Source organism: Nymphalis io, chromosome 4 (assembly GCF_905147045.1).
Source record: "Nymphalis io chromosome 4, ilAglIoxx1.1, whole genome shotgun sequence".
NCBI lineage: Eukaryota > Metazoa > Arthropoda > Insecta > Lepidoptera > Nymphalidae > Nymphalis > Nymphalis io.
This window is the reverse complement of record NC_065891.1, coordinates 8,541,892-8,565,013: the sequence shown is the minus strand read 5'-3', so window position 1 is coordinate 8,565,013 and position 23,122 is coordinate 8,541,892. Positions and strand designations below refer to the sequence as shown.

Sequence of the window (23,122 nt, the reverse complement as noted above, 5' to 3'; positions counted from 1 at the left end):
CTCAGTCGGAGTATTTTATATTTGCGCTTTCACACATGGCGATAATCGCGCGTTTGTTTGGTTCGTGTTCCTTTTGTATATGTTTTTCCTATGTAGTAATTATTGTTCATATGAAGGTTTTGTACGATGTCGTTTTATGAATAAAAATCAATATAGTATAGTTATGAATAACTGACATTTTAATTCCTCCACACATCTTACGAAAAAATGTTTAAAAAAAAAACATTTTTTTTTTCTAAGTAGTTCTAAAACAGCTCACATCCTGGTTTTAACTTAACGTTAAATTTTGGGATATCCTATATATAACAATATAACCCCCTTTAATATGATACGGGCGAATAGCTATCGATACAGCAAGTACATTTTTGTGGTCAGAAAGCTACGTCACTACGACATTAGAGAAACCGTATTATAATAACTAACCAAATCGAATTCAGACGGTAGATATTGACTTTTCTTTTGAATTAAATAAAAGTCAATGAATATATTATTTCAATTTCGCAAACTTCTTTTTAAATTATTGATAATTTTATAGTTAGTATTTGCCTACGCTTAAAAACTTACAATAATTATCATACAAAATCCCACTCACCATTTTACCCTAAGCTAATATATATTTTCCTTTATTCACATTCAACAATATTTATAAGAATTTCCAATGAATACTTGTGTTTAAAGTACATGCGAAACTTAATTAATGAGTCTTCTTAGTATAAGCTCCGTGAGTTTGCTCAGATACCGACACTTTTTGAAGCGGCCAATATTTACAAAACATTCATGGGGGAAGGCGTTTGAAAAATATCTGGCACAACAACCTTATTTATAATAGTATATTTTGTGCTAATTAAACGAAATGACTTGTCGGATCCCTAATTGTTTTTATCTTTTGGCTTTTTATTAATTATTATTATTGCACATTATAAGTGCACATAAGGTTTGTCCTGGTTTCTATGCTTAAGATCCTTTACATGTACAACATATAGACATATCGAGTAGAATTAGATTGGATTGGAAGTTCGTGGCTTAGAACTCTACGCGTCACGTCACGTTATCACCAAACAGAAAGTAGTAACTACAATCGACTTCAATAGTTGAATCCTCGATAAATTGGCTCTGGTAATACTGGGTTGGCGGGAATTTGGATAAATATCTGACGTAACTGATCGCACTAAAAAAACTATTTGCTACAAGTATCCAAGTATGTACATTAATTAATTTAATAAATCTGTTGGCTTACAACAGCTACAATCTCTCAGTTTGATTAACCTATTATTTCCACAAATCAATTAAACTTATTTTTGGTAAATATTCAATTTAGTTTTGGTACAACATACTAAAACTAACCATATAACTAAATATTTAACGCTGAAGCGTTCGTTATAAAGGTTATCGGTAAACGAGGATGACGATTGCATTCCGATATATCATTATACGTTGATTTACGAGGTCACCTTCAAGACTTAACCGGTCCCGCGTAAACATTTTTCCGCTCTACTTATTGTCATTCAATTTACTTTTCAGGCAATTGTTACCAGAAATCAGTCAGTATGAGTAGTGAACCTCAAGCCAAACGTACCAAAATGAGTGCATTAGATCAACTTAAACAATTTTCCACTGTCGTGGCTGATACAGGCGATTTTGAAGGTTAGAAAGTATATATAATTATTGTTAGTTATGGGGTAACAATCACTTATGGGGTAGTTAAACTTCAATGTTAAACCCATAGCATAACAACGATGTATGTAACCTTTTCGACAATGTACTTTAGAAAGACGAAGTTTATAATCATTATCTGAATGTTTTTGCAGCCATGAAAGCCTATAAACCCACAGATGCTACCACAAACCCAAGTCTAATTTTATCTGCTGCTGGTATGGAGCAATATCAACATTTGCTTGATAAAGCTATTAAATATGGCAAGGACTGTGGAGGGTGAGTATTTTAAATGACTAAAATTGTACATTGTATAACATTTACATTATTATATTGCTGAAAAATTACAAACCGAAGGTTAATATAGTATATATAATTAATTAAGTTTCAACTCTGGTCAATAACTTATAACAGAACTAATAACAGAGAGACATGCTGGTCTTAACGTAATTTGACCTGCTACTACCTACTGCATCTTGTATTTTTATAGGATTATATATTTTGTAAGTAATATATTGTATATTCGGTAAATATAAATTTTGGCTAAGGTAAAGGAAAAAGGTTATCAATTAGAATTCACTCATTAGTCAGTTATTTTGTTGCCAAACAAAAATAGTTTGTGTTACTATGTTTCAGTTCGAATTTAGGTACAAGGAATATAATATCTTAGATCCTGTGGTTGCAAATGTGACCACTTTATTATTAAACCAAGTGCTGCAGTTTGACTGATTATTTTAAATATTTATTGCTTTTAAACTTCATTTACTTTTTATTCTAGATCAATTGATGAACAACTAGCTGAAACATTAGATATGTTGAGTGTTTTGTTTGGATGTGAAATCCTTAAAATTATACCCGGAAGAGTATCAGTTGAGGTTGATGCCAGGTAATAAAAATCATATTATATGTTAAGTTTATAATTTGCAAAATAATTTTTATCCCTATATAATCTCTTTTTCCAGATTGTCTTTTGATAAGGATGCTAGTATGGCTAAAGCAATCAAGTTAATTACAATGTTTGCAGAACATGGCATAAAAAAGGAAAGAATTTTGATCAAACTGGCATCAACTTGGGAGGGAATTCAAGCTGCCAAGTAAGATTTTTTTTATGTTATTGCTATTTGAAAAAAAAAAGTATTTTTGATTCATTTTTTCGTTTTGTTACAGGGAGCTTGAGAAAAAACATGGAATTCATTGTAATTTGACCTTGCTTTTTTCTTTATATCAAGCAATTGCCTGTGCTGAAGCTAATGTTACATTGATATCACCATTTGTTGGAAGAATTTTGGATTGGTATGTTAATAATTGTGTACTAATCAAATGTACTAATATAATTTGGGATAAGCTCAAAACCTTCTACCTACAAATGGAGTGGAGATGTTAGCCTTGCAGTGGTACATTTACAGGCTGTCACTTTACATGAATTATGTGTAATATAAAAAATATTAAGGGGACTGATTTAAATGCTTCTTCAATAAATATATATAAATGATAATTTAATCTAAAAATTGTTTTTTTTTTATTCTGTTGTAGGTATGTTGAACATACAAAGAACACATATGAGGCAAAGGAAGATCCAGGCGTAGTATCTGTTACTCGTGTCTTTAATTACTACAAGAAATTTGGCTACAAAACTCAAGTAATGGGTGCGTCCTTCCGCAATACTGGTGAAATAAGGGAACTGGCTGGTTGTGACTTACTCACAATTAGCCCAAAACTTTTACAAGAGCTTGCCAATAGTGAACAACCTCTTAAAAAGGTATGTATATTGCATACATGAAATATTAATATTAGTTCTAGTATTTACAGTTGCATCTGGATTTCAGGGATCACAATCATTTCAATACTAAAAACTTCAATTACCTAGTTTCCAAAACAGCCAGGTGTAAAACAAGAGTTATCTCATTTACAATTACGATAGGAAAATATTAACTTTTTTTTAATATTAGGTAAAAATATTTAATAAAAATTAATTTGTATGAATATGTATGCAATATAAATTTAGTACTTTTTTTATTTACTTAATATAATTTGAATTTTAGAACTATTTGTCAATCACCTAATTTTTCAATATTTTAAATCTGATCAAATATAATCTGATCATTCTTACTCATTAAGCTATTAACTTAAATTAAATAGAGACAAAACAAAATATACTCATTGGCTGTAGATAGTAAAACCTCATAGTGGATCTCAGTAGTTGAGACGCATTGATATATAAAAAAACCCAAGATATCGTAGACAGAGAAACAAATAGACCAAGGGGCCCTCAAACCGCGATTGCGACAGAGATAGTTTGTTAATGTGTGCGTATAATGTTGCCATAGTAACTGCATTCCCTGTTTTGGGAGATAAATAATTTTCAGGATTTCATTAAAACAAAATAAGTTTATTAAATTTTACTTTTTTAAATTTATTACACTTTTTTAAATTAAAATATTGTTTTGTTTTCCAACTACACTCAAAAACTGTTGCATTGTTTTTTTTTGTTTCCGTTATCAATAGTACTTCAGCATCTTTATATGGTACTGGATTAGCATTCTCCTCAGAAGTTGAAATCTAAAACACTCAATTAAGTTATTACCTAAGAATGGTTGCCACATAGATTTATATGTTAACCTCTTGACTTGGAATGTAATAATATTATAAATTCATGAAGAATGTTAAATAATGTTGTTAGGAAATTATAAAAAAGAGAACGAATAAATAAATATAACATATTTACATATAACGAAGCAGTTTAGGTTATTATTGGACTCCATTTTTATTTGTTTGCATTGTCTACGAGTCGATATTTTTTATCGAAAATCGGGACATTTTCTTTAGATGACGCTGGCAGCACTTACATGATAAATAATTATAGGTTATGAATGATAAAAACTGGAAAATCCTATTATCTTCAGGATTTTAATGCAATATAAGGTTCCGTCATGCTATGGCATAAATAAACATCACTGAGAAACTATATTTAGGGACAAAATCGTCGTACTTAACCTTCGATATGATATAAGTATTGTTTCTCGGCCTTTTCACTGGATTAGAATCGTTTTCTAACACAAAAATAAGCGAAAATTGAACAAAAAACACAATGAACGCATCAACTGTCAAGTTTGTTTCGCTACTTAAATAGCGAAACAAACACCAAAACTGGTTACGCGATAAGGGACAAAAGATTTGATAATTCTATCTCTGTCTAACCCATTTGTAACGTAATTTTCGTTCTCTTTCTTGTGTAAGTGAGAAGGAAATCGTAATTGCGTCTATTAGTTTCTCTGTCTACGCAAGATACACAGAACACAACACTCAAAACTGTCGGCAATTCTATATAAGTAGTTTTTTTGCAAATTTCAACCTTACGCGGATTGCTTAAAATTGTTTTCAGAGAGCAGTGTACCAAAAGCAATAAAATTTTACAACCGAAATTAGCCGGTAGGATAAGGCATGGAGTGGAGGCGAATATTATTTATACTGTTTATTTTTATACGACATTGATTCGTTTTTAAGAGTTAAATTGTGTTCTAAACACGTATTTATATTTTTATCTCAGAGTAAATATGTTTTGAGTAGGACATGTGTATAAATCAATGAAACAAATATTTACTGGTAAAATTATTTATTGAATTTTTTGGTTCAAAAAATATTTGTAGAACGTTTTATCGAAATTAAGTAGGTACCTATTTAGTTTAAGGTAATTGGGTAGCGAGCTATCGTCTCAGGAACTTCAATTTTTTCTAGTTTTAGGGTGTATTTACTACTGATCACTCGTAAAATTTAAAAATATAATTATTTTTTAAACTGACATGGCAACAGCAGGAAGCACATTAATTTACTTGGAATAAACTTAGCTTATTGTAGAGTTGTCTTTTTGAATTCGATTTTAGGTTTTCTGTTGTTTTCTCTGCGATATAATGTAAACGAATGTCTATAAACTTTTCTATAATAGCTTTTATAAGACTAATTTTTAAAATTTCTAAATTAAAAACTATATTATGTAAATATTTGTCAAAAACTTTAACACAAAAAAGTTGAAAATTATTAATTAAAAAATTAAACATAATAAAAAAGAACGAACTCCATTGACTAAGATTATGCATAGTTCTTACACTGACAATGCGGTCTTTGAAATTTGCCATATTATACTTGGACCGATGAGTGAAGTTTTAAGACAAATTAAATCAAAATGACATATTGCATTGTACATTAAGTCATAAAAACAACAAAAAGAAATCAATAAACACTTTTACTTACCGAAAATACGATATCCCATCCTTTTTTAACGTTCTTGACGTACTTTTTTACAATTTCTCAACGAACACTTTGGCATTTTTAACGAGCGTGAAGTGACACGGGCGAAGCGAGACTATTTGAAATGAGCGCATAATTTTAAATTGTGCGCTCATTTTATGCTGACGATTTTTAGAGGCTGTGTGTATTTTGTGTTTTTTATATATCAATATTGACACGTGATTTGTCTAGCCAGATTCTTATTGTATATAATAAATAGTATAACCTTAATGTATAGGTTTGTATTAAATGCGGTGGGACACGCATCCAGTGTACGCTGGGAGGTGTCACGGTCCGCGCGACAGTCGTTTCACTTATATTCACACTTTTATAATAATAGTAGCAAATTAATATATTTCATTAAATTATGTTGTCGCTCAAAATCGAATTTTAAAATGATGATTTTTCAAAAATGCTATATGGGGTGTCTACCTAAAACCGAAAAACATGGGCAAGTAGTCTAATAGTATAATATATATATTACTGGTGGTAAAGCTTTGTGCAAGCTCGTCTGGGTAAGTACCACCCACTCATCAGATATTCTACCGCAAAACAGCAATACTTGATATTGTTGTGTTCCGGTTTGAAGGGTGAGTGAGCCAGTGTAATTACAGGCACAAGGGACATAAAATCTTAGTTCCCAAGGTTGGTGGCGCATTGGCTATAAGCGATGGTTGACATTTCTTACAATGCCAATGTCTAAGGGTGTTTGGTGACCACTTACCATCAGGTGGCCCATATGCTCGTCCACCTTCCTATTCTATAAAAAAAAAACAAATAGTATAATAGTAGTAGAGACAAAAAATTTGGGACCTTCTACTATAGCGTAACCTAGCCAAGATATGTAATGGATAATCCATCTACCCATACTTAGCAGCCTGTCGGAATAAGTTTAAAACCGTCTCCATAAATGTCTCGACTAGTGTGACTTTTACAAGCTTATTATGTAATAACCTGAAAATATATGTAATAAACTATATTTATTTTCTGAATGGTATAATATCCATTAAGGAGGATTAAACTAATGTAATGTTTCGGACCGTCTGTGAGTAGTTTTAACTGTAATGTAGAGCTCTCAAGAAAATAGAGTAATTGTTGTGAGAGAGACATTGTCATGTATGTATATATATAGTATGTATGATATACTTTTTCTTATGACCATGGCCTCATTTTTTAAAAGCTTTCCTTCTCTGAATAACACAAATGACTGGAGCCCAAAAGATTGTTATTTGTTATTTGATGAGTTATGTATAAATTTTTCTGTGCTTATGCTTACTTTTTATTGTTAGTGTTATATATATATTTTTTTTTCATTGTTAATTATTGTCTAAAATATCTAGAGTACAATAATTTTGTTTATATACTAACTTACTTTTTCTTATTTAGGATATTAAAAATACTTCTTTTTATCAACAGGCTTTAGATGCCAAAGTTGCTGCCCAAAGTGATATTGAGAAAATATCTTTGACTGAATCTCAATTCCGTTGGCACTTGAATGAAGATCAAATGGCTACTGATAAACTGTCCGAAGGTATCAGGAAGTTTGCTGCAGATACCAGAAAGTTGGAGTTACTCATTAAGTCATTGCTGGCAAAGAAGTAAATCTATGAAAGATAACCATTTCCCTGTCCTATGAGTCACATATGACTCATTTTGTTTATTGTTTAATGATTGTATCTACTGTTTGCACAGGGAAGTTTATAATAGTCATAGTTACAACATCAAAAACATTGTTTTATTTAAACATTTTTGAGGGACTAAGTACAACTTGTTGTCTTCCAACATATTATTATGCCGTTATACAAATTTATATAAATTTTATTACAATTTAAAAGAAATGTGTATTTTAAGGGTATTTTAATATTTGTATACATTCCTGGTTTTGTTATTTACATGGCCTTTTTCAGGTGTGATGTTATTTATAAAATAAAAATTTAAATAGAATGTTGTGTTTAATTTTTATGAGATAACTCAAGTTATTATTATATAAATATTGCAAAAGTTAGATTTTTATCGTTTTAGATAAAGACATAATTTTAAAACTAATGCAATAAGTATACCTAATAAATTATAACACTTTCAACATGAATACAAGCAAACCCCAACTTATACGCCTGTAACTCGACTTCATTCTATAGTAACTATTGTGACACAATGTGTACGGCTTTACAACATGATGATGAACATGATTCAGGAAAACGAAACAAAAACGTCCGATATGACTCGCCTATGTTAAAAAAATGTTACAAAACTTGTGATGTGACAAAATCTATACATATAATAAAATTGTAACTGATCGCTGTCTGTACATGAAAATATTCGAGTATAACTATTATCGGGGGTCTATATCAACGCAATAGAATTCAAAACAATGATTGTTAGATTTTTTTTCTGTTTGTCTGTGCGTTTGTGCACGCTAATCTTCGAAACGGCTTAACGGATTTGGGTGCGGTTTTCACTAATATATTGTGGCTAACTTCACTTAAAAGTTAGTGTTTGTTTTATTTTAATCGGTTCATAAATAATAATGTTATGACAATTTAAATAATCGCGTCGAACATTTTTTCGATAAAAATGCTATAAAATAACTGTTCGGTTGAATTGACTGAAACTTTAGCTACCTATAAATGATAGTCTGCAAAATGATGATGATTGAAAGTTTATAGCAGCAAAACAAAGTTAAGAAATGGACAGTTTTAGAGGTTTAGATATTTCCAAGGTAAATTGAGCTCAAATCTATATGAGCAATCATATTTAATAGGGTTCAGGTTATGCTAGCATAGTCTGTTTACGCGCCCATTCGTAGTAAAGTAGTTTGTGTAGGAATCAACCGCTAAAGTAAAAAACTCGAACTTATCTCTATTCCCATATAAACCGATGGGACGGTAAATCTAACTATACCGAAAAGATTTTAGATGCCAGCGGCTTAATGTAATTTTTCAGGGCACCGACACTTAAACACTGCCAATTTCTTTTATCCAAATAGCAACTGATTGACTGATGATTTCTCGGCAGTAAGCTCGATAACTTTTTTTTGGCCCGAACTGGAATTTGAACTCAGAATTTGTGGCCTTATAAGTTAGCTACTAGACAGGCGCGTAGCTTAACCTTGATGGGCCCTGTATCAAAATTTGGTGGGGGGCCCTTCTTCCTAAATGCAGCGAAGCTCTAATGGAAGGTAAAATTTTTCAAAGAAACAAGTCTTACCTTTTCTGTTGAAAAAAAGGTTCAATTGCTTTTTTTCTCCATTTGCAGTATTTTCAATATTTAAATTATTATTGTCATACATCGTTATACATTGATATTTTTTGTTTTGTGTTTTTTTTATTTAGTTTTTCGCTATTTTTTATACTGTTTTTATGTATGTTACATAAAACAATATAAAAAAATTATGAACCATATGACCGATAAGGCTTTTGAATATTGGCCCTGTTTACTGTATCGAGAAACTAAACATGGTGTAGCGAGTTCGTATATTTAGACCAGACTTGTCTAAATATACGCACGCCCCGGGCGTCCGCCCGAGTCTAAAGCATTGGCTATCGAAATTTTGTACAATCCCAACGATCATCTTGCCCTTATCCTAGGGATCAAAATAAAAAATCAAAATACTTTATTTAACATAAAAACATTACACTTATTTATTGATTATCTACCTAGAAACTACCACCGGCTACTTACACTAGAAACAGCGGTTTTTTTATATCATGTTTCTTTTACAAAGTGTAAAAAAAAATTGTCACGTGGTGATCGTTTCATTCCCAAGATGTGCTGTCATCCATAAATTCATTAACTGTATATAATATATGTAAATAACCTTTAGCACACAAGCGTACCTTTACATTTTTTTAAATTTAGCAACTGAGGCATTTTGAACGCTTTCTGGGATCCTATTGTAGAACCGTATATGTTGCCCCACAAATGAGTTCAGACTCTATGAATTTGTGTAACAGGAGTAATTAGTTTGTATTTGTTCCTCGTACTAAAGTTATGACATTTTATTACAAAATCATTAATATTTTTCCGTACATAAAAAATGTAATGTTATATGTATTGAGAAGCAACAATTAATATTTTATTTTCTTTAAATTTCTATCTTAGAAATTCTTTAGCTCCTAGGTTGATTGCGCAAATAGCATTCTTTTGCAGTACAGTTAGTGTTCTACCTTCAGGGAATCAACATTTAAGTCATATTTAAAAAAAACAGGTTGGGTTAAAAGTGAACAAAACAATTAGTATAGTTAATACCTGTACTCGGGTGCTTAAGGTTATCCTTATACCAAATTTAATTAAAATCGATTCAGCCAATTAGCCATAAATACCAAGCATATAGACAGACAGGCAGGGTTTATATTTTTTATAATTAACATGGATGTATTCCATGTTGGCCCGTTTGTCAGTTTGTCTACCTAATTTAATTAAAATATATATATGTGAGGAAAAGTGGAACTTTTTAAATTTCGTTGTATTCCTTTAAATATTATTTAGTCTATTTACTTTGTACATTCTATAAATTATGTTAAATGAGAATACAATTTTTATTATAAAGCTTCAACATGTCTACTATTATTTATTTAACTTGATGTAAGAGATTCAATTATTTACTTCTTGTAGCGATTGATTTACGATTACGACGTAAATATTTAGGGTTTGTGCTTTTAGTGCTACAGACTGTAATAAAACATAAAATGTTTTTTTTTTTAATAATATTTAAAACACTGTAATATTTTAAAGATAAAATATTTGAGTCTATAAGAAGTTCTACCCAAACCATAGAAAAATTTAGAAAAAATGGCAGTCTCGGTAGAGTTAGCTGTTACGATGGTGGTTTTATAAATACCTACTCGTTTTAAAAGTTCGTAAGCGTTTGAAAAACTTTCTAATTCAAGGTTGTAAATATTTATAAGTAGGTACTTATCATTGACTCCATATTAACATAAAGCAACAGCAGTTTTTGTTTAACTGGTTTTTCATTATAATTTAGTTTCAGAAAAGTTTTAAAATATGTATAACTGTCACAGCAATTATATCTGCACGTTTTATAGCGTCTGCTTTTCCTTCTTCGTGTTGGCTTCGATTGACGCCTTCGATTGGTTAACTGTGTAACTTAATCAGGACTGCAACTAATATATCATATTCTTGGCAGAAAACCATATATCTTTTATTGGTCAGCCATTAAGACTCGAATTCTGCAGCTTTATATGCTAGTAGACTAACAAGGCAAGTAAATATACATACATTACATGTCATTTATTTAAATAAAATAAATGAATAATAGATAAATTCAATATGGCACATTATAAATAATCAACGTAATCAAGCATAAAGTTAGTATAAGTACAATAATAAACAAGTTAAAATTTTACTATTCTTAATCAATAATAAGCAGCGAACATTATTAATTAATGAGACGCATTAAAATTAACAAAAATGTGAAAGCAAATTTAATGATTTACCTAATTTTAGGAACAAATCAAGTCAAGATGTACAAGTCAATTTAGGTGTATTTTTAATATTTCATGTAATTTAATGGAATACAACAAGGAAATGCTTGTCCCTTGTTTGACCTAGGACGTAGACATGTTAGTGTGGGCATCAGGGCAAGGAGGCGCGCACGGCGCTGTAATCAATACGCCGCTCTACTTTCAGCGACCTTCCATGTCGTAGCGGCCGCCCGCCTATGCTTGCGCTGTGTTACCGCCTATGCTTTCGTGCTAATCTATTCAAATAATTAATCATTTCCTTACGACGAATATTTGTATAAAATTGTTGGTGTAAAGTGTTCCATATATATTCATTTTTATTATTATACGAAAAAAATACAAAATTGATAGAATTTTAATCGAAATTGACAATATTTCAACGTTTACATACATTTTTATTTTCTATCGTGTTGATCTTAAAAATCAACGCCGACCTTGTCGCTTTGTGATGCAAGCACAGGATATTTCCATATGATTTTCGTCTGGAAGAGAACCAACCCACGGGGGCGGTGGAGAGGGTGCGGTGGCAGCGGAGACTTGATATTGACCTAGATGTTCATTCAGAGTTCGGTCGATGCGAAACTTGACAACTGCGCGTTCCTGCGTTTCATGTTTTTAAATTTAATGTGATTTTAATTCGGCAATGGGTTTATTTGTTTTTCTTTGTTGAATATAAATGGGGCCATTTACAGGACTCATGATTTTATGTTGTAAATTCATCACAGAATTATCTCATTATCCATCAATCGTTAATCTCGGGGGTGTAATGTGATGTTAAGTGTTCGTTGGTGGCAGTGTGATCAGCGCTCAAGTGTCTCTCGATAAAATGATACTACGATTTTTTTAAAATAGTTCCTGAACTAAAGCAATATGAAGCCGGAAAAACAAACACCTATACCTGCGGTCACCGAAAACATACCCGCAATGGAAATAAAATACTCAGTAAGTATTGATCAATGTGATATCGAACTTAATAGGTTGAAATTTTATACAATGCTTTTAATTTGTCTTCTAAAGCTCTTACTGAGATGCTTGACTCAGTTAAGTGATAATAAATAGAAACAGCCTGTAAATGTCCCACTCATGGACTAAGACCTTCTTTTGAGTAGAAGATTAAATTAAATAATTTTGTTATATATGAATTATAAAAAAAATATTACATGTAACAGTGCAAGGACGAAATTATAACGGAGACGGTGACTGAGGAAACGGAACCAGAACGCGGGAATTGGACGGGGCGCTTCGACTTCCTATTATCACTTCTAGGATATAGCGTTGGATTAGGCAACGTATGGCGATTCCCATATCTATGCTATAATAACGGAGGAGGTAGGTGAAATAGTATTTACAGTAATTATTTGTGTAATTTGTTGTATCTTATCTACTTTTCTATGTAAAAATGTAGAGTATGTTTTATCAATAGCTTCCAAAACTACTTAAAAAGTAGAATGTTACTTGTGTGTAATACTTATTGAATGTAATTAATTTATGTGATTAATGTTGTAATGAGATTAATCTTGTCATGTGGTTTTGCCCATTCGTCATCTATTATGTAGGTGTGAAGTAACATTCAGGTGACACTGTAGAAATAATGAACGGTTCTACCGTGTTATTGCTAATGAGTTTGACCACTAATTTGCTTTCATGCCGTAAATGTACTAACGATAAGCGAATGTTTTGTGTTTTTGCAAAATATTTAATATGTTCTACTAAAATAAACTGTACTTACTTGTGTAATAAGTACAACTTTGATATGAATAAAAATAATTTTAAAAATACCATATCGAAAAACACCTTTTGAGATAAGAAATAAATAAAACACGAATTTACATGAGCCTAATTTTCAATTTTTAAAATCATAGGTTAATAAAAATATTTGTATTATCCTTAAAATAAGCTTAGATGTTTTTGAAGTTAGTTAGTTAGTTTACTTATATAAACTATAATCATGTCTTATATCAGATACATACATTTACACGTATACGAGTAGGTATATCAAACGTTTGCGTCATTAGGCTTACATTTTATTTATTTGCAGGTGCATTTTTAATTCCATTCACAATTATGCTTGTGATTGCTGGCCTTCCACTCATGTTTATGGAGTTATCATTTGGTCAATATGCCGCTCTTGGACCTGTCGCAGTTTATAATCGATTCTGCCCGCTTTTCCGAGGACTAGGTTACGGAATGGTCATAGTATCCAGCATAGTAATGTTGTATTATAATCTTATTATCGCATGGACCATTTATTACATGGTGGTATCATTCGCAAGCATTTTTTATAAACTTCCGTGGCAAAACTGTGACGCTGATTGGAGTACTAAATGTAAGTTACTATAAAATCAAATACTATAAAATTAAATAGTGTTAAGCACTATTTAATTATGTTGATTGTTGTAAATTCGAAGGTGTTTACTGTCAAACTATTATTCTTTATTAATTATATTATTTATAATATATTTATTTATAATTTTTATAGTTTGTTACTCATACGAAGAGGCGAACCATTGTCAGGCGCAAAATGGTACATATTACTTACGGGAATGCTTAAACCAAAGTTATGCTACACTTCACAACATCGCCGCTCTAGCTGAAGTGGCTCTACGTCGACCGCCTGCCGAGGAATATTTTACGTAACTATTTTTTAAGCTATTTTGTAATATTTTTTTTACTGTAATATGTGGATAATAAATGATTCTGAAATGGGCTAGTGTAACTATTTTATATTTAAATGTATTTAATATTTATCGATTGTTTTTACAGTAATCAAGTCCTAGGCCTGTCATCTGGCATCGAAGAAACAGGTCAAATTCGTGTGGGCATGGCTGCGTGTTTATTTGCTGCCTGGCTTATCGTCTTTCTTTGCTTATGCAAAGGAGTGCAGTCATCAGGAAAGGTATGTAGAAATAATATCACATCAGTTTTTAAAACGACTGCCCAAAAAAGCAGTGGTATGTTTTCTGGGTGTATTTGAGCTTTTTTATTTGACCATAACTTTTAAATTTTATGGGACATCGTTAGAATCCTTACACAAGCTTCAGTGACACCGGCTCTTACTTTTTAGTTCGTTTTTTGACAGGGCAGTTGTGCTTTTAATTAAACGATTATTTACTTATTTTTTTTATTAATGAAGTCTTAAAGATTCTCAGCGGTTAATATATTATTATCTGATCTAGTATGATGAAGACGGCGGACAATTCGATTATATTAATAGTAATGATATATTGAATTTGATCACAATTTTTTCGTTGCATTTACCGAACTGTTTATTTAATCGTTTGTGAACGTCAATATATAGATAAGGATTTTTCAGATTTGTAATTCTTTATGTAGGTAGTTTGTTATTACTAAACTTATATTTAATTTGAACAAATTTTGCATCTTAATAATTTTAATTTAATATTTCGTTAACGATGAAGGTGCAAGTTTTGTTAGTAGTTCTTTAATATTTAATATCTTATACTGATATGCCCATCCTGATGATTTCGGACATGTAAGCCTATCTTGACGAAGATTAACTAGCTCAGCAGAAGATACTACTATGCACCATAATATTTCTTACGCAATTCATCATCATCATCGCCATTATTAAGAGCCCAAGAACATCCTTGTAACACAGTGGTGCATTCTCTATTCCCTTATTCGCATAGCCTGATGGTGATTTTGTCCGGGATTTGCTGCTGTTTTAAGCTATAATACAGTTATTAAATTAATGCTGTGAATATATAATTCTAAATGAACTATTTAATTATTGTTCACAGGTGGTGTATTTTACGGCGCTATTTCCTTACGTAGTATTGGTAATTCTATTTATTCGCGGGGTAAGTTTACCGGGAGCTTCTACGGGAATTCTTTTTTATCTTACACCGGATTTTAGTCAGCTTGCTAACGCTCAGGTATATATCATCGTTATGATACAGTTCTATATATTTTTATTATAAACATGCATTTTGTTATTTTTTTTTTCATTTAAGGTGTGGGGTGATGCTGCTGTACAAATATTTTTTGCTTTGAGTCCAGCTTGGGGAGGTCTTATCACACTTTCATCTTACAACAAATTTTCTAACAACTGCTATATGTATGTAATTTTCATTACAATTAGATTTTTTTTTAAGCAAATATATTCTAAGCAATAACTCTTTGCGATGTTTTCAGAGATTCATTGATCGTGGCGGTGTCAAATATTGGTACATCGTTTTTTGCCGGTTTGGTTATATTTTCCGTAATAGGGTTTTTGGCTCATGAGCTGAACGTAGGCGTGGACCGCGTGGTAGATCAAGGAGCAGGCCTAGCTTTCATAGTATACCCTGAAGTGGTGACTAGATTACCAGTCTCACCTCTTTGGTCCATACTTTTTTTCGTTATGCTGTTAACTTTAGGACTTGATTCACAGGTACGTTTGAAACATTTTTTAAAATATTTTTTGGTACAAAACTTAAATTCAAGACTGGAAGAGAGAACTTAACTACAAGCCAAGACAAAATAAATTTTGTATTGTTTTTTTTTAGTTTGCTTTAATGGAGACAGTAACAACTGCTATATTGGATCGATTTCCCAATTTCCGTCAGAAGAAAGTTTGGGTTGTGTTAGCGGTAGCTCTGTTTGGTTATATGGGCGGTTTGATTTTTACAACTAATGTAAGTTTCTGTTTAAATATATTGGTATTTTGGTATGTATATAAAACAGTACATTTTTATTAACTACCAGCTTACTTATTACTTTCTGTTCTAGAGTGGAATGTATTGGTTACAACTTATGGATAAATATGCAGCGAATTGGTCAGTTCTTATAATCGCTATAGGTGAATGCGTAATAATTGCTTGGATTTACGGAGCTGAAAAGTTTTGTCAAGATATACAAAGCATGATCGGCCCGCAGTCAAAGCTCTGGGTTGTGTTTTGGAGTGCGATGTGGCGAATAATCACCCCAGCCGCATTAGTTGTAAGTAAAATAATTAATTATTTAAATTTCACTAGGATATTTATAGAAATATATAAGTTTATATCAAATTCAATGATTTTAATTAAACAAAAAAAAAAAAAACGAAGAGAGACGTAACGTTATTTATGTTTCCATATTTTCAGTTCATTTTAGTATTCAATTGGATCGAATATAAACCGGCATCATATGGCCACTATGTGTATCCGATGTGGGCTGATGCAGTCGGTTGGATAATTGGAGTATTACCGATTGTTGTAGTAGTTATTATGGCCGTTAATCAAATTTGCAGCGGACCTGATGATCTTACGATTATGGAGGTAAGCAATAAGCTTTAAGCTAAGTATAGAAAAAAAAGTCATCACACAGTAATTTTTGAATTATATCAAATTTTTGCAAAGAAACCGAGCTGTATTTTAGGTTATCGAAATATTAATACTATTCGTTGAATACTTTTACTTATTAAACTTAAGCTCAATGAATCAAAAAAGCCAAGTACTATTTAAGTACGTGTCTGTTATAATTTTCATAGTAAATTGGAGCGCTTTGTAATATACTATTAAATAGACGAAAAAAATAAAAATATTATGACTTTAGAAAGCACGAGTTCTCGCACAGCCGACTGACGAATGGGGCCCGGCATCAGGATCTATCTATAGTAGCGCGCTTCGGACGGAGACTGAACTGTCGCCGCCGGTGCTGCTACTGCACGGCCGCCACGTGCTACGCGAGCGGGGAGCATGACCCCCGCACGCCCATCCGCTCATTGCTATGCGGAAGGTAAGTTAGAAAACTATTGACCAGCAACATATGCAATGAGAGGGAACAATTTTCTACTTATATGTTACAGAATGTGTACCTACAGTAACATTAAAAATAAATAATTCTCGCAGCTTATCACCTTCACTATATACATTACTTACAGTAAGTAGTTAGTTACCACAGTAATTTCGTTCAAGCGTGTGCGTTTTGTGTGGTTCGTACAAACAATATTTGGTGGTAGGATAGCAATAATTAGTATTTGAAGTAGCATTGTGGTCCAGATTAAAAGGTGAGTGAGCCAGTGTACAAGGGACATAACATTTTATTTTCCAAGAATAGAGGCGCATTAGTGATGTAAGGAATAGTTAATATTTTTACAGTGACAATGTGTACGGGCGATGTTGACGATTTACCATCAGAGGGTCCAATTGCTAGTCCGCCTACTTATTTGAAAAAATTAAAAAAAGTTTAGTCTGTTTTCGCCTTTCTTCTATTTTAGAAGATATATGAATTTTTGTAAAAGTTTTTAGTTCTGCTGTAAACATTTTTGCTTTCCAGCGTCGATTTGGGTTAATGTTTCATAAGTTGTTTTTTTATTTCTATTATTATCTATACAAGAGAACTAGTAAAGCTTTATGTAAGTAGCGATATACAAAATAATAATTCATAGCCACTATTTAATATAGTATATTCACAACAATTAAAGGCTTGATATTAATCATATTTCTATTTCTTACAGACGTCTCATGATGGAATAGACGTAACATCTATTACTAGTGGCATAGAAAATGAAATAAAGAAAGCAGGGACAAAAATTAAAAAGACATCAAAGAAAAGAAAAGTTCAAAATTTTAGTCTTGAATCAGACGAAAACATAATAGAACCTTTACTACAAATAGACAATGAAAAATCTGAAATCTCCAGTAGAAGTGCCAAATATTTATTAAACAAAACAAAGACTGATTCTTCGTTTGAGCTGGTTAATAAAACTTCAGAAAATTCAGTATTGTCAGCAAATTCCATTTCAACACCTGTTAACTCGACGAGTAAAATCAATACTTCATATATATGCGGGACAGCACCTTTACATAATCATATGAATACAAATATTTTTGGTATGTATGATGTTACAACCAAAAATTCAATTCTCGTAGAAATAGATGGAAGCAAGTCAGGAGCATATAATCAAAGTCCAATGATTTTTACAACAGCAAAAATTCACACCGACGGTAAATCAAAACTAATGGAACCCGTACAAATTACACCTGTTCCAATTCTTTCTACGATAGAAGGCAACGTTGTGAGAACTTTTGCAGATAATAGTGAATACCATATGAGTAGCTTATCACCAAGACCCATTGATCTAAATATAAATAAATGTTGTACATCTGTCACCAGTGAGTTAAATGAAAGTGAAATCAAAAACATAAAAGAAATAAAAACAATTCATTCGGTTACAGATTCTACCAGTACACACAATAAAAACCAAAGTATAAATAAATTATCAAATAAATCATGTAAGCCTGGAAATTTACCAACATCTACTCATTTTGTATACTGTACAACTAAAACTGTAAAAGATGATATTTGTCTTGATAATTCTACTATTCTTACCACGGCCAACAGTATGAATAATGGAATTAACGGTGAAAATGTGACCATAAAACCTATGCAACTTCCTATTGATGTACATGTGGCCGATAATAAATGCAAAAAATTGAAATCACCGAAGGCAATAAGTGATATGCAGGGAAATGAAGCATCAGCTCATAAATATACTCCTCTCTGTGGTATTGTAGAAAAACACAAAAAAATGTCTAATACGTTTAATTTAACAGAGTCTTCAGATGATGTAACTAACACAGTCAAAGTTTCGTCCAGTGGTAGTAAAAGATTACAACGTCAGAAAAACGCTTCAATAGAAGACATAAATGAGACGGCAACTATTTCCAATACATTAACAAACAAAAGTGATAAATCACTAGAATTGGGCAAAAATAATATTACTGCAAATGAAAAATCATCTATTGCCAAAGATAAGAGTGAAGATATTTCATATGAGAAAATGTCGATAGCTATTAAACCTATTACCAAAACTGACACATCAAAAGCTGTGTCAATAGATGCTAAGCCCTTAGGCACAATTTCTAAGCAGGAAATGAAGTCTACTACAGATGTGGAAATTTCACGACCTTTGACTGGCAGTAGTGTTGCCAATGGTTCTAAGACTCTAAATAAATCATCAATTATGGTACCTGTACCTAATGCTAAAGATAATATTAAATCAGTTTATGTGACAACTGAAAAATCGCTATGCAATGTGACGGTATCTAGCGTAAATACATCTGCAATGGCAACATTCATTAAATCAGATTCTCTTAATCTGGTTCCTACCAAAGACGATGTATTAGTAAAATGTGAAACTTCTGCTGTCACTACAACTCTTCCATCATATATAGTTTCGACTTCTAGAACTAAAATAGGTTCGACATTTACTTTTAGTACAATAACAAACACATCAAAATCTGTGACGCAGAAGCCTCTTGATCACGTCGTTTACACTACAAATGAAAAAGAAAAAAAATCTACGGCATTGGAACAAGGTAACAAGTCCGTGGTAGGTATGCCTTCAAACTCAACTAGGAATCATAACGTTTCAAAACAAACAGAATCAGAAACTCATTCATCAGTAAAAGATGGTAGAGCTTAAAATATGCTGTAACTATATGCATAGTAATTGATTTTAGTATTTTTGTTTTAACTGATATTTATTATGTATCTAAAATACATAGGATGTAATTTAAGATACTTTTAAGATAAATTTCAATTCTTTTAAAACAACTCAATTATTCTTACATAAGGGCTTAGCAATACTTTAAGCCCTTACTTATTCATAGATTGTTATACGTAGTTGTCTAATAATATATTAAGACTTGTTTATGAGTTAAACTGAAAGAAAGAGCATTAAAACTTTATATTAGGTTTAATAAACTAAAAGTTAGGACTGCTACTGTTGATGTAACAATCGTAGATAAATACATCGGCACTGCAAGCAATGTGAAGGTATGTGATACTTTCATTACTATAAACACATTTCATTTGTTAAATTTATTGAAGTGTTAAAAGTTTAAGTATTAACATACATAGATCAACATTAATCGCATATAAGTCAAGCATTTTTTTCACGTTCATACATATAATTAAAAAGACGTATTTAGCTGCATAATTTAAAAAGTGTAAACAATATTTGCATATTGCTTATGTGTAGAATAAAGATAGAAACTTTTGACTAAATATTCTATAACCATAATTTGCTCATTTAATAAATGTATGGAATTGAATAGATTGACAGCTCGTTTAGGAAATGAATACTGAGATAAATACTAAAGGAATCGTTTGCTTTTTTATCTTGATTCTATATTTTAACCCTTAATAAGGTTTAGTGGTGCTAAGATACTCGTATAAAAAATATTTTTCATAGACAATATTATATTTTAAAAAATTTCGATACAATTTAGAGATGAATGATTTTGTCTCATATAAAGTCAATTTATACATATTGTTTAATAAATTTGATAAAATCGATTAATTTATTTGATTCAATAAATTATCTCTACCTATTCTGTGCTAAATCGTTTATTGAAGAATGCAAAAGAAATTCAAATTCACAGGGTAGTAACAAATTATACGATGATTCTTCAATATATAATGACTGTAAAAATAAAGATTTTTTGGTATACATTTAATTGTTACAAACATTCGATTTGCCTTACATTTTCGTAAGGTTTACTTTTACTATAACCCAGTATATATGTTATAACAATAAATACAAACAATAAAACATAAAACCTTAAGCACATAATATAAATAAAATTGGTTCCTAGAAGTTCTCTCTCTAACGTTTCGATCACAAATTTCTAATGGCTTATTATAAGGTTCATATCATGAAGTGTTTGACTCGAAATACTCCGTATAATAAATAGCATCTCGTTTTCTTTTCAATTTTTTTTTATTTTTTCGGTTTTGTACTTCATAGATGACCACATACTGGATCTTGCCACTTGTGATTTATGTGGTCGGCCGCGATGTTCGATAACGCTACAGTTTCTTATCTGAATAAATCTTACTAGATCAATTTCGAGATGATATCGTACTGTACGTTTATGAAAATTTTGACCCAGTGTGTGAGTCCTTTTAAAATTCTTCAGATACTGGCATGGCAATGCCAAGAGTATTTTGTGATTGTTGCAAATCGAGTTTCTATCCTAGTGTTTAATATGGCTAGCCAAGCGTACGAGAATAATTAAATTCCATGTCAAACTACTTTTTGCTGATCATACACAGCTCATCAGTGAAGGCTGAGCGTACCTTTGGTTGGTCAAATGGCTATCAATAAAGTGTCGTTTGCCCAATGCCCAGCATGATCATTTACAGCAAAGTCAATAAAACATAATATTAAAAGTGGTCTTATAAAGTACATAAACTACAGCTACTTTACAACGATGAAGATAAACTGGTAACAAATAAGCATACTTTAATATTTCAATACTTTCTTTAACATTTTAAATTGTAACAGAAAAAGTAACTTGAACAATTATATTATAATAGTGTAGTACCGTGCTCAAATTTGTATGTAGTTGATACTATGTAGCACTTGTAATGTACGTCCGTTTTTTGTACCATTAAGTCATTTGTCTTCCTTCCATGTAATTGTATGTTTCTTTATATATAACTAACCGTTAAATAATTAAATGATACATGCCAAGAGTTATCATTTTATTAATATGGTATTTAGAGAACATGGACTTGAAATGGCACAAATATAACGCCTATAATGCCAATCGTACACATTTTCTTTTAATAATTATACTATTTTGTAATGTATCTTATTTTTATATGTAAGATAAAGTTTTTTTGTAATAAGACACGTCTGTTAATAATTGCGTATTAGACTGATCCCTTATTGTTTAACTTATAAATTTTTCACTTTTAATATTATACTTTGAATTTTGATATTTTTCAATTTACTGTAACTTTTATTACTCAAGCATATACTTTTTGTAATTAATGTGTAACACGTTGTCCAGAACAATAATTTTTGTATAAATTTATAGTAATATATAAGATATGAATTTTTAAATCTTATATCGAGTCTTAGTTATTCTATTTTTTTAATTGAACTTATAATTCCTAGTACAATTTTACCGCGCTGTATTTAAGTTGTAGCTGTCTTTATACCTTCTCTTTCACTGTATGCTTCTTGTGTTATATCTAATAACACTTAAAATAATTAGTACAATTTACTTTTAAATGATACGTTATTTTCGATCAAATGTCGAATTCTACGTTATTCATTTCATTCAGTATTAAATTGTCGAGGAAAGTGAACAATATTTAAATGTCGTTGTACACTTGTTTTTTTTTTTGTGATAAAGAAAAATCTTACAAATTTGAATAGGTAGAGGTTCAAATTTTATTTCTTGTCTTCGATTAAATTATTAGTGGCGAACAATAATTTTATCATAATTCAATTTAAAAAATGCCTGTTATCTTTTTTGTACTTTAAAATCAAAATGAATTTCTTTGTTTCTTTAAGGTTTGTTAACATATAAAGTAAACAAATGTACGGTGACTAAGCAAAATCTTATAGAACTTAGGTACAGTAAAGTAAATTATGGTGGTGGATGTAATATTGATTAGGAATAGACTTGTCGTTTAGATATTTTACTCAATTTTTAGACTTATAGAATGTAGGAAATATCAAATAATCCTATGGTTTTATTTTTTTAGATGAATTTATTTTGATAACTATCAACATTTTATCTTACAATCAATTTCTACCTAACTTTACTAATCAATTGCCACATTTTTTTTTCTAGTAATGTATTTTAAAATATTAAGGAATATAATTAACTAAATGTGTAGATGAAAAGTGGTGTTAGGTGGATTTAAGACCCATTCAAGCGTTTAGGCTCAGGTTGGAATGTTCAGTCGTTACTATA

The 23,122-nt window shown here is 30.9% G+C and overlaps 2 protein-coding genes across 4 annotated transcripts; both read left to right on the top strand.

The window, feature by feature from the left end:
* The first annotated feature begins 1,048 nt into the window (after positions 1–1,048).
* Positions 1,049–7,881, top strand: LOC126768205 (probable transaldolase). 2 transcript variants are annotated; one of them, XM_050486171.1, is made up of 8 exons: positions 1,049–1,198; positions 1,522–1,644; positions 1,809–1,932; positions 2,432–2,539; positions 2,616–2,747; positions 2,821–2,946; positions 3,187–3,412; positions 7,354–7,881. In XM_050486171.1, the coding sequence occupies exons 2-8, from the start codon at positions 1,548–1,550 to the stop codon at positions 7,537–7,539; spliced, it is 999 nt and encodes a 332-aa protein (XP_050342128.1). In that variant the 5' UTR covers positions 1,049–1,198; positions 1,522–1,547; the 3' UTR covers positions 7,540–7,881. The 2 variants fall into 2 exon arrangements, with proteins under 2 accessions (XP_050342128.1, XP_050342129.1); XM_050486172.1 differs by lacking the exon at positions 1,049–1,198 and adding an exon at positions 1,283–1,301.
* Positions 7,882–12,012: 4,131 nt separating this feature from the next.
* LOC126768183 (sodium- and chloride-dependent glycine transporter 1-like) lies at positions 12,013–19,908 on the top strand. 2 transcript variants are annotated; one of them, XM_050486135.1, is made up of 13 exons: positions 12,013–12,362; positions 12,590–12,749; positions 13,459–13,746; positions 13,900–14,053; positions 14,184–14,316; positions 15,182–15,316; positions 15,395–15,498; positions 15,576–15,813; positions 15,929–16,057; positions 16,152–16,361; positions 16,505–16,678; positions 16,956–17,138; positions 17,860–17,968. In XM_050486135.1, the coding sequence occupies exons 1-12, from the start codon at positions 12,291–12,293 to the stop codon at positions 17,100–17,102; spliced, it is 1,944 nt and encodes a 647-aa protein (XP_050342092.1). In that variant the 5' UTR covers positions 12,013–12,290; the 3' UTR covers positions 17,103–17,138; positions 17,860–17,968. The 2 variants fall into 2 exon arrangements, with proteins under 2 accessions (XP_050342092.1, XP_050342091.1); XM_050486134.1 differs by lacking the exons at positions 12,013–12,362; positions 12,590–12,749; positions 13,459–13,746; ... (6 more) ...; positions 16,152–16,361; positions 16,505–16,678 and having other exon boundaries at positions 17,030–17,138; positions 17,860–19,908.
* Positions 19,909–23,122: the final 3,214 nt, after the last annotated feature.